At 46.8% G+C, this 15,068-nt stretch overlaps 1 protein-coding gene across 3 annotated transcripts in view; it reads right to left on the reverse strand.

The window, feature by feature from the left end:
* IRAG1 (inositol 1,4,5-triphosphate receptor associated 1) overlaps positions 1-11,461 on the reverse strand; it is a gene marked incomplete at both ends in the record, with an annotated part of 117,422 nt that extends 105,961 nt beyond the window's left edge. For all 3 annotated transcript variants that reach the window (XM_079708493.1, XM_079708492.1, XM_079708491.1), the window contains one exon: positions 11,395-11,461. In XM_079708493.1, the coding sequence (XP_079564619.1) occupies positions 11,395-11,461 (67 nt within the window). The remainder of the gene's footprint in view (positions 1-11,394) is intronic.
* Positions 11,462-15,068: the final 3,607 nt, after the last annotated feature.

The following is a 15,068-nucleotide window of genomic DNA, read 5'->3' on the forward strand; positions in this document are numbered from 1 at the left end:
ATGAGATACAGAATGAGAATGTGCTACTGGGCAACAGAGAACAGTTTTGGCAGCCAAGGCCATCCAGGAGCTCTTGGCATTCATATACTCACTTAGTGCTGGCTGTGTATTCCATATAGGATGGTCTCTTCTAGAATTTCTGGCTATAGGATGGAGATGGGCATTTCAACTTGCATTAGACTTAGTCCCCAAGATGTAGTTAGCTGCTTATACCATTTTTCTGAGTCTCCTCAGTTCTCCAGATCTCCACGTAGGGAGCTCTGAGGGGTACCCAATGCCTCTTGGAGGCCCCCAAATTCTGGTGCCCCAAATCCCTTCCAAGGGACTTCCAGTCTTTTTGTCCCCGATCCCCACCCCATAGGACACACTCATGTGCTCCTAGAGCTGGAGGGCTGGGAGCAGCTGGCCCCATAGTGTAAGGGAAGAGGGACCAGGCTCCAGAGGCTGCTTTTGTTAGTGACAATGATCGGAGCAGCAACTGTCCAAAGCATGAGTCAAATGCCTTGTTAACAAAAAGAGAATGAGTAAGCAGTCCCTTCAGCAGTAAATGTTTTCTTAAAAACACAGCTGTCCATTTACTTTGGACCTGATACCAGTTCTGACTGTCCCCAAAAGCACTGCATGGGCTTTTAGAGAACGCACAATAACAGCTGACCCTTCTAACACATCTGCGATCCTTTGTCACAGATGCAGCGTCTGACACAATTATTGCTCTGGGTTGGCCTCAATCATGCAATCACTGGGGTGATTCCATTGGGCCTTGGAGGGTGAACTGTTCACAGATGAGGAAACCAAGGTCTCAGAAGGGAGAAGTGATCTGCTGAAGGGCACAAAATGAGTTGGAAGCAGAGCCAAGCCTAGGACCTGGGACCACTGCTTATATGCTGTCTTCATTTCAGCACCAGGGGTGGATATTGGAAAGCTTTTACTGTTTTCAGACCTGGGAGGGTTCATTCTTTTATTCACTCACTATCTACCAAGAACCACCTTAAACCTGCCATGGTTCTAGCTTCCCTTAATACTTCTCAATAAACCCATAATGATCTAACCTTTTGAAAAACCTTACTGGCCCAGCGTCTATCTCCTCCTGGCCTGATAGTTCCAAGTGTGAGATTCTATCTGTTGATGGGCTGTGTGTGTTTTGCATCAAGGGCAACCTAGCCTTGACCTTGCCACTTTCCACTGTGTAAACCCGAGTGAACCTCAGAAAGCCTCGATTTCTCATCAGTAAAATATAGATATTATTATTACCAATCTTACAAGGCGTTGCAGAAATATGCGATAATGTATATGAGCATTTAACACACTATGTAGCCGGTGCTCAATCAATGATAGCTGTGATAGAAATAAGTACATTATTATTACTCTTGTTATTGTCAAGTGAAACAAGCTCCTGGGGATTTCAGCAAGTTGAACCTCCCCGTCCAGGACTCTGAAGTCAGGCTTTCTTTGTTCCCGTGCCTATACAACTTCTGTGGTTTACAGTCTGTAGGAGTCATGATAGAGGGACAACTTGCAAGTGTTTCTGGATCTAAATGTGCCAGATCCTTGATGTAATCACCACACCCATCTTTCTCTGCTGAACCCAGCTAACCAGAGAAATAGTCTGCCCCAGCCAGTGTAAGGTCCTGTGAACCCCAGAATTGTTGGGAATGTTGGCTCTACATGGAGATAACAGCAGGAAAACAAGGCTGCCATCTGATGTACAGCCATGTGAAAAACCACATGCAAGGGATATGATTAGTCATCTATGGAAGTAACCCAAGAAATTGTCTGTAAATGTGGCTGAAGAGATGGGAGGCTTGACCAGGTTCTCCAGAAGGCAGGACAGGAAGACAATTATAAGCATGTGACGAGATCTTTTGGAGAGACTTTTGCTTTCAGCAATTTCCCCTTCTCTAAAAGGAACCCCTATATACAAGGGATGGCTCCCCATGGCCACATCGATACCCCATGTTCCTGTCACCTGACCATGGCTGATTGGTACAGACCCAACCAAGCTGGGCCCATCGGGGTCTCTCCCCCAAGACCTTGGACAGAGACTAGGAACCACTGGAACCTGGTCAAGACAGGAGCTGAGTGCTAATGCAGTGGTCTTCAGGGTGGGGTATGCATGCCCAGGGACTATGTAAGATGATCCAGTGGAATATGGGAAGACAGTTGGAAACTGTTATTTATTCTTACTTCCTTAGTATTAAATAAGCAGACTGGCAATGGTGCCTTCATTCAATGTTGAAAGGTCACTGTCACAACCAGTTTGCAAAATGTCCTGAGGAAACAGGGGAAATTCTCCAATGCTAAGGGACTGACATCACACTCATGTAGTCATTTGCTTTCAGCGAAGTATGATACATCTTGAATGTGCCCAAGTGGATTGATGAAATATATTTATCTAGTTTTAACCAAGCCAACCACCATAAAATGGGCAAGTCCCTTACAAGCCTCCTGCAAAAAATGTGGAGTGAAGATATTACTACCACTAACACCACAAGCAACTCTCAAAAAAGTTTTTACAAACTGGTGGATCAAATTGAAAATTTCACTTAGAATTCAGTAAGTAAGGATACCTTCTTCCACATCAGCTATCTGAGCTGGCTATCCTCTGCCTGCCCTCCCTCTCCCTGCCCTGCCCCAGGATCCATTCTCTGCTCCCAGATGACAACTATGGGATGCATCACTTGGGCTTCCATGGTTGCTGGCTGAGTTTGGCCAATGGGCCAGCAGGAGGTGGGGGGAGAGACAGGTTGGGCATTTCCTTCCCTGCCCCCTCCTTTCTTCTATGCTACATCTGTGGCAGTGGTTGTATCCCTCCCTAATTACAGCTCATCCTGGATGGTCCCTCTTCCCCGGCTCTTCACTGGCTTCCAATCACATTATTTTCTTCTCTCGCCCCTCCTGGCTAGGGCTGGTAACGGCTCCCTGCTGCTGCTAGTTTTGGGGCGTACCTGGGCCTCATCCCTTGTGGTTTCCAAACCTCTATAAATAGTCCTTTTGTTAAAGTCTCTTGAGCCAATTGAGTTGGATTTGGTTCCTTACTGGGAGACTGATTGGTACAGTGGATGGTTTAACCATGACAGTCATTAAAGCCAGGGGTTCTCCAAAGTGCTGAGATCTTAAAATATAATGAGGCATAATTAATCACATTTCTCTTACTAAAGAATACTCTTTTAGGGCTTCCCTGGTGGCGCAGTGGTTGAGAGTCCGCCTGCCGATGCAGGGGACACGGGTTTGTGCCCCGGTCTGGGAAGATCCCACATGCCGTGGAGCAGCTAGGCCCGTGAGCCAGCCGCTGAGCCTGCGCGTCCAGAGCCTGTGCTCCGTAACCGGAGAGGTCACAACAGTGAGAGGCCCGCGTACAGCAAAAAAAAAAAAAAAAAAAAAAGAATACTCGTTTAAGGAAAGCAAAAAAAAAAAAAAAAAGCTGCTGGCACTGTTAAACACATAAAGCAAGATTTTCAAATAGTATTTTCTCTTTCTCAGCCTTTAAAATTTCTAATTTTACATGTTTTATAAAATAACTCACATTAATACAGTAGCTCATGAATCTAATTTAAAATAAATACACATAAGTTAGAGATAAATTAAATTACACATAAATGCATACTAAAAATTTTTTTTAATTGATGAGATGAACCGTCAAAAACCCTTTGCCTTAGAGAACCCCTCTGCTCTAGAGAAAACACTGGCAAGTTCCTAGCACTGCCCTGGGGGCTATCTTCCTGGAGCCTAACGGTCTACTCCTTCCTTTGATTCTCTGAACTACCTTCCAACAAATCCCATCTTTCTACAGAAGACAAAGCGAACTCCAAAGAGAAATGCTTATCTAAAGTTCCCAGGGGAGAGACCTCTCCTGTGTTCTGGGGGAGTCTCTCTGTTGTAGGCAGAGATGGCTATCAGGCCACTTTATGGGCTACATGAAATACCCCTCAGAACTTTCCACCTTCTGAGCAAAACCTCCACCTCCCAGGCACTGTGGTCACTGGAAAGGGTAATTCCTCCCCATACATTAGCACACAGACATTCAGAATTACATACTTCAGTCTCTTGTGAGTTTGATTATCATGAGTCAGTCTCCATGTACATAATCAACTCCAGACCAAAGACCAGGCTTAGAGATAGGTCCAGGACCCTGAATATCCCCAAGATCATGATCCTTAAGGAGTCCTTTTGGCATCCACCATCTAGATTCCTCCTAACAATACTCAACCTCATCAGCATCACCTTCCATCAGGGACCAGTTTCCTGTTTCAGCCGGGAAACAGGAAATATGTCTGAGCTAGTAAGTCCAGAAGGACATTACAGTCTTTTTACCAGGGAACTAATCCCCAAACAAATTGAAAATATCATGGCAAGATAGCCCTTAGGGAAACCTGACCATTTGGAGACACAAAATAGAGGAGTTACCTGTGCTTGATGTTAATCGGAGCTTAAATAACGGTTATTATTTATTGAGTACTTATACACATACAAGTACTGTAGATACATCAATCCATTCATCTTCACAACAACTCTTTGATCAAGTTATATCATTATCACCATCAGCCTCATTTTACGGTTAAGAAAAGTAAGACAGAAGTTAGATCATTTCCCCCAACGTCACATGGTAAGTTGCAGAGCTGGGACTTGAATTCAGGTCATTTGATTTGAGAACCTGAGGTCCCAACCTACTCCATGCTGCCTCTGTGGCAGATTGGGTGACCTTGGCCTATCTATGAACTTTTCCAACACAAGCCTTGGTGAGTCAGAGAGAGTGACTCAAGACTTACAATGTAGGACATGGCATTTCCTGCCAATAAAAAGCTCATGGTTCTAGACTTGTATTTTCCAACTAAACAGAAGAAGGGCCTTGTTCATGGACAAGGTTATGAGACCCGATAAAGACAGTCATGGGCTAAAAGGAGACAAAAGAGAGATGCAAAGTAGAGCTGGCCTAGTGGAACAGCTGCCCCAGACTCCTGCTCCCAAAGCTCAGGGCCTCTGCTCTGAGCAGCAGTGCGGGGGCCTCCTGGGCTCAAACTATAGGAGCAGGGACGAGGGCTGGACATTCTCACTCTGCACTGTGGCCTGGTGTATAAGCCACAGAGTGATGGGAATTGCTACAGATTGGGGGTCTGATAGTTTTGGATTTGACATCCCATTCTTCACTTACTGGTTACTAGTTAACGGTCTTAGATAAGTGGCCTAACCTCCTTGAATCAGTTGCTCATAAATATCTCCCTTATATGGCCACAGTACAGACTTAATGAGCTATTATACACAAGATGCCTGGCATGTACAGCATGTCCAAACAAAGGTAGTTTCCTTCCCTCTCTTCTCTTGTCTATATGAAGTATCCCAGAGGAGAGAATGGTCATTTGTTCCCTCGGCTGGAGCTGCCTAAGCGGAACTTCCATTAAAAAAAAAGAAAAGGATCACACCAGATACTTCTAGTTGGATGCTTATCTTGTCCAGGGAAGCACTTGTCCTCAAACAGGTGCCTCCCAGGCATCTCAGGAGGAGAAAGGGTGACATTCCATCAGGCAGAAAGCAGGGTCCCAGGAGGGTGCCTGCCCTCCTGGGACCACATGGCAGCCCTGCAGCTTAGCAACATGACTTGGGCCAGACCATCACTGCAGTTCTGTTAGAAGCATAATGCTTCTTCTCCATACGTGACTGTTCTTTCCGTGTGGAAGGAGCCTCAAAAATGTAAGACTCCTGGCTCTGCCCCAGGGGAATGGCTGTCTGATGGTGAGTTCAAGAAGTGTTAACCTGAAGAGTCAGCCCTTTCCTCTTCCCTTCCTCTTGGGACACACGTTCTGCTCTGCTCCTCCAGGCTCTAAGATTTAAAGGGGCCTGCCTCCCCTGGAGGGCACTGCATAGGGCTGGGAGGTAAGTCTGCTCAATTCAATATTAGAAAGCCTGCTTGCCTTTGGAATGGAATGGAAACCACATTCTCCTATTAACTTTATCAGTCATAAGAGTGATATTAGGCTGACTTCTCGACGAGCATTAGAACTTAAGTGGAGGAAGAAGGTGTTTTTACTGAGCCTCCTTAAAGACCCCACCAGATACCAATGGCCAGTCATCCAGAGCGTAAGTCTGCTACTGCCCTTGGCGTATTAATGGAGGTGAGACTGGGACCCAGAATTATGGTCAGTCAGAGCCTCACAACCAGTCCAGAAGTGTCCTTGATGGAATCTCTGGAGGGGGACGGACAGAGGCTAGAAATAATAATACCTAATGTTTACTGGGTGCTAAGAGCAGACACCAGGCTGAGGGATTTAACCCTACAAAGTGGGCACCATCATTATCTCTGTTTCACAGGAGAGGAAACTGAGGCTTGGAGAGGTTAGATGTGGCTCAAGGTATATAGCTGGTCAGTGGTGGAGTCGCATGGTCACTCCAGGGCCTGCGCTCTCCAGCAGGGCAAGATGCTGCCTCAAGCTCCAGGCACCAGCTCCCACTGTGATCACAAGGGAAGAGTTGGTCAAGGCCAAGCCCTCCTCCCAACTTGGAGCCAGTGCTCTTTTGACCACACCTGTATGAGTAAAGGCAAGGGTATCTTCAAACTTTCTTCTCCTGATGAACTGGGAACCTTGGGCTCTCTGGAAACACCCTCCAGGTTAGCCTGTCAGTGGCAGAATGTCCTGTAGCCTCTGTGTGTCCCTTCGTGGGGTGACCACCATGCCCTCTGCACCACGTCCCAGCCATGCAGCCCTGCTGTGATCATTGGATGGCCCCATCCCTTTCAGCCTCTCCCACAGGCCCACAGGTTCCTAACTTTCCCTTGGTTTTGCTGGGGTGGCTCAGTTTCCCCCCACCCCATCCTGTACCCACTGATACCCCTGCTCACAGAACCCCAGTTTCCTCCAAGCCAATGTTTCCTAAACTTGAGTCATCTGCACACCACCCTCACATTTTCTCCCATGTCTGTTTGCCACCTATATAGTTATTGGTTTAATCTTCTTTCATTTGACTGGCAATGAGCCAGAAAGCCAGGGTTGCAGTCCTCCCTGGGTCATTTACCAGCTCTCTGTTGTTGGCCAAGTTCTTGACATTCTCTGTGTGTCAGTTTCCTCATCTGTACAATAGGGATAACAGTAGTAACTACTTCAGAGGCTGCTGGGAGGATGAAATGAGGAACTGCAAGGAAAGCATTAGAAACAGCACCTAGCACACAATAAGCGCTCAGCAAGTGTTAGCTTCCCCTGTCATCACATTTATTTTAAAAGGAAACTTTATACCCCTACCATCTGTGGAAAAGTCAGTACCACTTATACCACAAATAGAGAGGGGTTAGTTGTAAAGATACATTTAGTGAAAATGGTTATTAAATTCTAGCTATTCCTGATGAAGCCTCCAAGCCCACGACTTGCTCTCATTTTGTCAAGAAGAGAGAAAAACAAGCATGTGAAAGATGTTGAAGGCACACTAGGTTCAAACCCAGGACAACAACTTGCCCTGATTTGCCTGGTTTTGCCCGACGTCTGGTTTCAGTACTGAAAGTCCTGCAGCACCCGCACTGCTGGGCTAACTCAGATGGACAGAAAAGAACTTAAAAGGCAATTCCGATGTGAGTCCATGTGTTTTGAGTTGAGTCAGTATCTCACTTAATATCGTCTTGCAGAACAAGCCCACACCCTAGGGCGTACTGCATAAGACAACCTGGGAGCGCAGAGTTTCCAAACTCCACAAAAGGGACAGAAAAGCCATCATGTATGTGCCACTGAGACAGGCCCCAAAGAAAAACCACATTTGTAAATGCCCAACGAGAGGAATGATGATTAAATTTTGCACAGCTAAAATTATTTGGTAGGATACAACCCCTTAAAAATCATGTTTTGAAGTATCTTTGATGACATGAGAAAATAATCATGATAGAATGTTCAGTTAAAAAAAAGCAGACTAGGGCTTCCCTGGTGGCGCAGTGGTTGAGAGTCTGCCTGCCGATGCAGGGGACATGGGTTCATGCCCCGGTCCGGGAAGATCCCACATGCTGCAGAGGGGCTGGGCCCATGAGCCATGGCTGCTGGGCCTGCGCGTCCGGAGCCTGTGTTCCGCAACGGGAGAGGCCACAACAGTGAGCGGCCTGCATACCGCAAAAAAAAAAAAAAAAAAAAAGCAGACTACTACTCAGCCATAAAAAAGAAAAAAATTTTGCCATTTGCAGCAACATGGATGGACTTGGAGAGCATTATGCTAAGTGAAATAAGTCAGACAGAGAAAGACAAATACTGCATGATATCACATATATGTGAAATCTAAAAAATAAAACGAACTAGTGAATATAACAAAAAAGAAACAGACTCACAGATATAGAAAACAAACTAGTGGTTACCAGTGGAGAGAGGGAAGGGGGAGGAGCAAGATAAGAGTAGGAGATTAAGAGGTACAAACTATTATGTATAAAATAAATACGCTACGAGGATATAATGTACAACATAGGGAATATAGCAATATTTTATAACTACACATGGAGTACAACCTTGAAAAATTGTGAATCACTATGTTGTATACCTGTAACTTACATAATATTGCACATCAACTATACTTCGGTGTTTAAAAAATTGAAAAAAAAGACTAACTAAGATGTCCTCCAGTGGGTGAATGGATAAATAAACTGTGGTGCATCTAGATAATGGAATATTATTCAGCACTAAAAAGAAATGAGCTATCAACCCATGAAAAGACATGGAAGAATCTTAAATGCATATTACTAAGTGAAAGAAGCCAGTCTGAAAAGGCTACATAGTGTTTGTCTGCAACTGTATGACATTCTGGAAAAGGCAAAACTATGGAGACAGTAAAAAGATCTGTGATTGTTAGGGGTTGGTGGGGAAGGATGAATAGATGGAGCACAGAAGATTTTTTAGGGAAGTGAAAATACTCTGTATGATACTATAATGGTGGATACATGTCATTATACAATTTGTCCAAACCCATGGAATGTACAACACCAAGAGTGAACCCTAAGGTAAACCACGGACTTTGGGTGATTATGATGTGTCAGTGTAGGCTCATCAGCTGCAGTTGTAACAAATGTGCCACCCCAGTCGGGCTGTTATGTTGCGGGAGGCTCTGCGTGTGTGGGAGCCAGGGGGATCTGGGAAATCTCTATGCGGACCTTCCTCTCAACTTTGCTGTGACTTAAAACTGCTCTAAAAAAATAAAGTCTTTAAAAAGAATTTTTTTTTTTTTTTTTGGCTGCACCTCACGGCTTGCAGGATCTTAGTTCCCCTACCAGGGATTGAACCCAGGCCACCACAGTGAGAGTGCCGAGTCCTAACCACTGGACTGCCAGGGAATTCCCTTAAAAAAATTTTTTTTAATCAGACTACCAAACCACACATGGTAAGGCCCTAGTTTTATAAAATATAGAGAAATATAAAGAAAGAAACACACCATAATATTAACAATATTTATCTCTGAGTGATAGGATTCCAGAGGGAACTTTTATTTCTTTATGTTTATTTCTGAATTTCTTACTTATACTTATTTCTATATTTTCCAAGAAAGTTTAGCAAAGAATACACATTACTTTTATTACCAGGGAAAAACTCTGAATAAGAATTATAAATTTAAAAGTACTGGGAAGAAAGTAATGAGAGGTGATTAAGCCCAGCTTTCTCTAACTCCTTTTTTACATCTGTAGCCGATTAGCAGAGAGGTTTTCTGTCTGTCTGGCTGACCTGTTTTCCTTCTCCCATGGCGAAGGCCCTCGCAGAGAAGGCAGGGTGTGTCCAAGGTCACGGAGTCGTGTTGCCTCTGCATCTCAACCAGTGAGGCTGCCCTGGGCTGTCACCTGAATTCAGGGTCTGGCCTCCAAGGTTCATGGGGCAAATGCAGTCCCCTTGATCTTCCCATCATTTGGACTGTGATGCTCAATAACTGCCCGAGACCCTGGTTACTAACTAGAGGCAGGGTGGCATCTAACACTGGAAGTGCCCACTTTGGACCAAGCTGGCCTGAGCTGGAATCCCTGCTCATCACCTACAGACTGTGTTCCCTTCAGCATATTGCTTTACCTCTTTCAACCACAATGTCCTCATCTCTACCACAGGGATTAAATTAAATAACAGTTCTAGCACAGACCCTGGCACAAAGTCAATTCATATCCATTTTCTCTCCTGCTTCCTTTTGCTTTTACTACAAGAGAACTGAGTCCTCTATCTCCATCCGCCTGCCTCAAAGAGCTCAGAGCAGAGTCTGGGGGCTCCTAAATCTCTCCTCCCCACCCATCAGGGCCTCTGTTCCTCCTCATCAAACAGTCCCTCTGCTGACTGCCAAGCCACAGAGAGGACGGCTGAGGGGCAGTCCAGAGTCCACCTGTCTCACCAGCACGTCACTGCCCCCTGGTGGGGACAACAGAACCCTTGGCAGGTCTGGCTCCCTAGTGCTCCCAGCCTAACAGCCCTGGGAAGCTGCTTCCCTTTTCCTGTAGGAGACCCATGGGCTGCGTTACTTCCCCCGAGACCCTCAAAGAGCAGCCTGAAGAGTGAGTGTTAAAAAAGCAGCAGCTGCCAAGCTCTGGGAGGTGGGAGCGCCAGCCAGGGGTCCCAGATCCCGCACTGTATTTACTCAATCTACAGAGCATCTCCAGGCTTTTACAGCCGTTTACTGGGCAGGAGGGAGCAGACGGCTGGGCCCCTCTCTGGCCTCTGGCTTCCGCTGGCCTTTTCTTTGGAGAAAGGCAGCCCGAGTGCCGCTCACTCTAGGAATAGCTCTGACTCCGAGCTCCTGGAGGTATGCAGGCTAGGGGCACAGACAAGGCACAGGCAACCCCTTGAGGGTGCAGGGAAGGAGCACGGGGGCAAAGCTGGAGACAGGAGAGATGGGGACAGGGATATAAAACAGGGGCTGTGACCAGAACACAGGATGGGAAGTGCAGGGACAGAAGCAGGGGCAGGTCAGGGAGGGAGACAGGGCTGGGCCAGCACCAGGTCCAAGGGGGACAGGGGGCGGGTGGCACAGGGTGAGAGTGGGGGCAGAGAGAGGCATAAGTAAGCACAGAGCAGGGCTGGGGAAGGGGTAGCAGGCGGTGTGGGGGAAGCCCTGACCAGCTGGCTTATGTAATCTGGGGACCCTCTATTGCTCCAAAGGGGCCCACAGGAAATCTGGGGTTGTGGATCCCCAGCCAGAACCCACATTTTCACCCTAACCTGTGCATGCTTTCTAACAGCAAGCAAAAGCAGCACAATTTAGTTAAGTTAGGACGGGCAAGATTCACTTCTTATTTGAAAATTATGACAGCAACAATAAAAATACTCGGCTGAAATGCCATCCAACCAAGCCAACTCCCCTGGAAAGTTAAAGTCAGGCGCCCCCATCCCAGCACCCTGTACCTTTAAGGAGGAGAAGTGTTCCCTTGCTCCCAGCTGAAGAGGCAGGTTATTCTTGGAGATAGCAACGACTTACCTAAAACTGAGTTATTCCCCTTTCCTCCTCCGGCCAGCCTCTCTTCACTCTGGGGAGCTTTTACCATTTAAGGTCAATGTTACATCTGGCTCCAGAGCTCAGAGCTGAGAAGCCTCTGGCTGCCGAGCCCCGCTGCCCGCCTCCTCAGAGAGGGGCTGGGACTTAGAGCCCAGAGCTCCTCAGGGACCCCTCTGGCCTGGCTCAGGGGGCTAACGGCAGGGAAGCTGGCCAGGCCACCCCGGGGCTCAGCGCAGGCTGGGCCTGAGAGGCAGCAGCTGGCCCTGGGCCCCTCCCACGGGCACCGGCACAGCGGAGGGCAGTGCCCACGGGCAGCTCATGCCGCTGGGCATGTCCCGGCCAGACGGGGAGCAGGGGAACTCGGCAGATCTGTCTCCCAGCCTGGAGTCTCCAGCAAGCATGTGAGCCTGGACAAGACCCTGGCCCAGTGCCAGGGAAACTGGGAACATTTCCTGTCCCAGGGATTCAGAGGTGGAGGCTGCTCCCCACCTTAAGCCCTTGGGATTAACAGAGAGAAGGGCCTGGAAGATGAGCTAATCCCAGACCTGGCACCAGCCCCGGGGCTTCAATTCCTTCTCTTCCACTTCACAGTCCTGTGCTCTTAACCTCAGGGAGACTCAGCAGTCTCCTCATCTCTAAAGTGGGAATCATAGTGATCACATGTGCCTAAATCCTAGGGTTGCAGGAGGATTCAATGAGATAATATTGAAGGGCTGAGCAGACTGCCAGCACCTCAAACTTGCTGATCAACAGAAATTAGTTTCCTGCCTGGACACAGGTGAGGAAGGGCTGCCTCTCTCCTGGAAGTCCACACCCTGCCCTGACTCACTCCTCATCACCTTGGGTGCAGCACACCCTGCGGGCCCTGAGCCAGTCACATATGGGCTCCAGCCCTCTTCTGCAGTTAGAGGCAGCTCAGAGAAGCCCTGAGTAGGGTTGTCAGATAAAATACAGGACACTCACTTAAATCTGAATTTCAGATAAACAACACTTATCTTTTACTATAAGTATGTCCCAAATATTGCACAAGACATACTTATTTTTATTTATTTATTTATTTTTGGCTGCGTTGGGTCTTCGTTGCTGCGCATGGGCTTTCTCTAGTCGTGGCAAGCAGGGGCTACTCTTCATTGCAGGGCGCCGGCTTCTCATTCCAGTGGCTTCTCTTGTTGCGGAGCACGGGCTCTAGGCGTGCGGGCTTCAGTAGTTGTGGCTCGCGGGCTCTAGAGCGCAGGCTCAGTAGTTGTGGTACATGGGCTCAATTGCTCTGTGGCATGTGGGATCTTCCCGGACCAGGGCTTGAACCCGTATCCCCTGCATTGGAAGGTGGATTCCCAACCACTGCGCCACCAGGGAAGTCCACGAGACATACTTATATTAAAAAATATGTTTTTTATTTTTATTATTTTTTTAACATCTTTATTGGAGTATAATTGCTTTACAATGGTGTGTTAGTTTCTGCTTTATAACAAAGTGTATCAGCTATATGTATACATATATCCCCATATCTCCTCCCTCTTGCGTCTCCCTCCCACACTCCCTATCCCACCCTTCTAGGTGGTCACAAAGCACCGAACTGATCTCCCTGTGCTGTGCGGCTGCTTCCCACTAGCTATCTATTTTACATTTGGTAGTGTATATATGTCCATGCCACTCTCTAATTTTGTCCCAGCTTACCCTTCCCTCTCCCCGTGTCCTCAAGTCCATTCTGTACGTCTGCATCTTTATTCCTGTCCTGACCTAGTTTCTTCAGAACCCTTTTTTTTTTAGATTCCATATATATGTGTTAGCCTACGGTATTTGTTTTTCTCTTTCTGACTTACTTCACTCTGTATGACAGTCTCTAGGTCCATCCACCTCACTACAAAATACTCAATTTCATTTCTTTTTATGGCTGAGTAATATGCCATTGTATATATATGCCACATCTTCTTTATCCATTCATCTGTCGTTGGACACTTAGGTTGCTTCCAGGTCCTGGCTATTGTAAATAGAGCTGCAATGAACATTGTGGTACATGACTCTTTTTGAATTACAGTTTTCTCAGGGTATATGCCCAGTAGTGGGATTGCTGGGTCATATGGTAGTTCTATTTTTAGTTTTTTAAGGAACCTCCATACTGTTCTCCACAGTGGCTGTAGCAACTTACATTCCCACCAACAGTGCAAGAGGGTTCCCTTTTCTCCACACCCATTCCAGCATTTATTGTTTGTAGATTTTTTGATGATGGCCATTCTGACCGGTGTGAGGTGATACCTCATTGTAGTTTTGATTTGCCTTTTCTAAGATTAGTGATGTGGAACATCCTTTCATGTGTTTGTTGGCAATCTGTATATCTAAAAGAAAATATGTTTTTTAATCTGAAATTCTAATTTATCTGCTCATCCTGTATTTTTATTTGCTAAATCTGGCAATTCTAGCCGTGGGCCATCACTTGCCACTTCAGAAAGCATTCACCTGTCATGCTGAGAGCTCTAGGGGTTGGTGCTTCAAGGCTTGTAGCCTCAAGGCCTCCTGGTGACAGCTGCCTGGCTGTACACAGTCCTTATCCCCAGCTCCTGGCCATGGGTCAGTCACCCCAGCCATGGCAGGCTTTCTCCGCCAAACCTGGCCCACTGGGCTTCCATCCCAGCCCCTTCCATGGGCATCCAGTCCTGGACTATCTCTCCTCCCTGCTTGTTATGAGAGAGATTCCTGATGAGACTGCAGTGCATGCCGTCTGTCACACCCATAAATAACTGTATTTTTGCAGATGGAACCAGAGGCGACTCTCCTGGTTACTAGTCATGCTTTCTCTCAGGTGTCCACCCCTATACACCTGTTGGGAACAGGCCCCCCTGGTAAAGCCACATGGTGGTAACTACTAGAATTGCAGGTATAGGGAACAGAAGGAATTTACCAAACTCTTTAGTGCTGTGTCTCCAACTTCATTGTGCAACAGAACCCCCAAGTGTGAAGTTCTCTGGACACCTCTTCCAGAAATTCTAATCCTGTGAATCTAAAGTGGGACCCAGGAATCTATATTTTAATTAAGGCCCTCAGGTGATTCTTATGTAGTTAGTCCAAAGACCTCACTTTAGGGAATGATGCTCCAAAAGTTGATTTTGTGACTCTAGCAGCAAATACTACAAAGACAACTAGAAACAGGTTGAAATGGAACTGAAGGGACTTTGCTGGTGGCACAGTGGTTAAGAATCTGCCTGACAATGCAGGGGACACAGGTTTGATCCCTGGCCTGGGAAGATCCCACATGCCGCAGAGCAACTAAGCCCGTGCACCACAACTACTGAAGCCCGTGTGCCTAGACCCCATGCTCCACAACAAAAGAAGCCACTGCAATGAGAAGCCCGCACACCGCAAGGAAGAGTAGCCCCTGCTCGCCGCAACTGGAGAAAGCCCGTGCACAGCAACGAAGACCCAACACAGCCAAAAAAACCCCAAAAAAACCAAAGAAATGGAACTGAAGGCTTCGTGTGCATGTGAGGGAGGGCGTGTGTCTGTGTCTGTGTCTGTGTGTGTGTTTCTATGTGTCTGTATATGTGTATACAGACTGTATGTTGAGCACCTACTATATTCCAACCACTATATTAGATGTTCTACATAAAAGCATGTACCCTCATAAATGTCCTATGAAATAGAATTATTATACCATTCTT

Source organism: Hyperoodon ampullatus (assembly GCF_949752795.1).
Source record: "Hyperoodon ampullatus genome assembly, chromosome: 7".
Taxonomy (NCBI): domain Eukaryota; kingdom Metazoa; phylum Chordata; class Mammalia; order Artiodactyla; family Ziphiidae; genus Hyperoodon; species Hyperoodon ampullatus.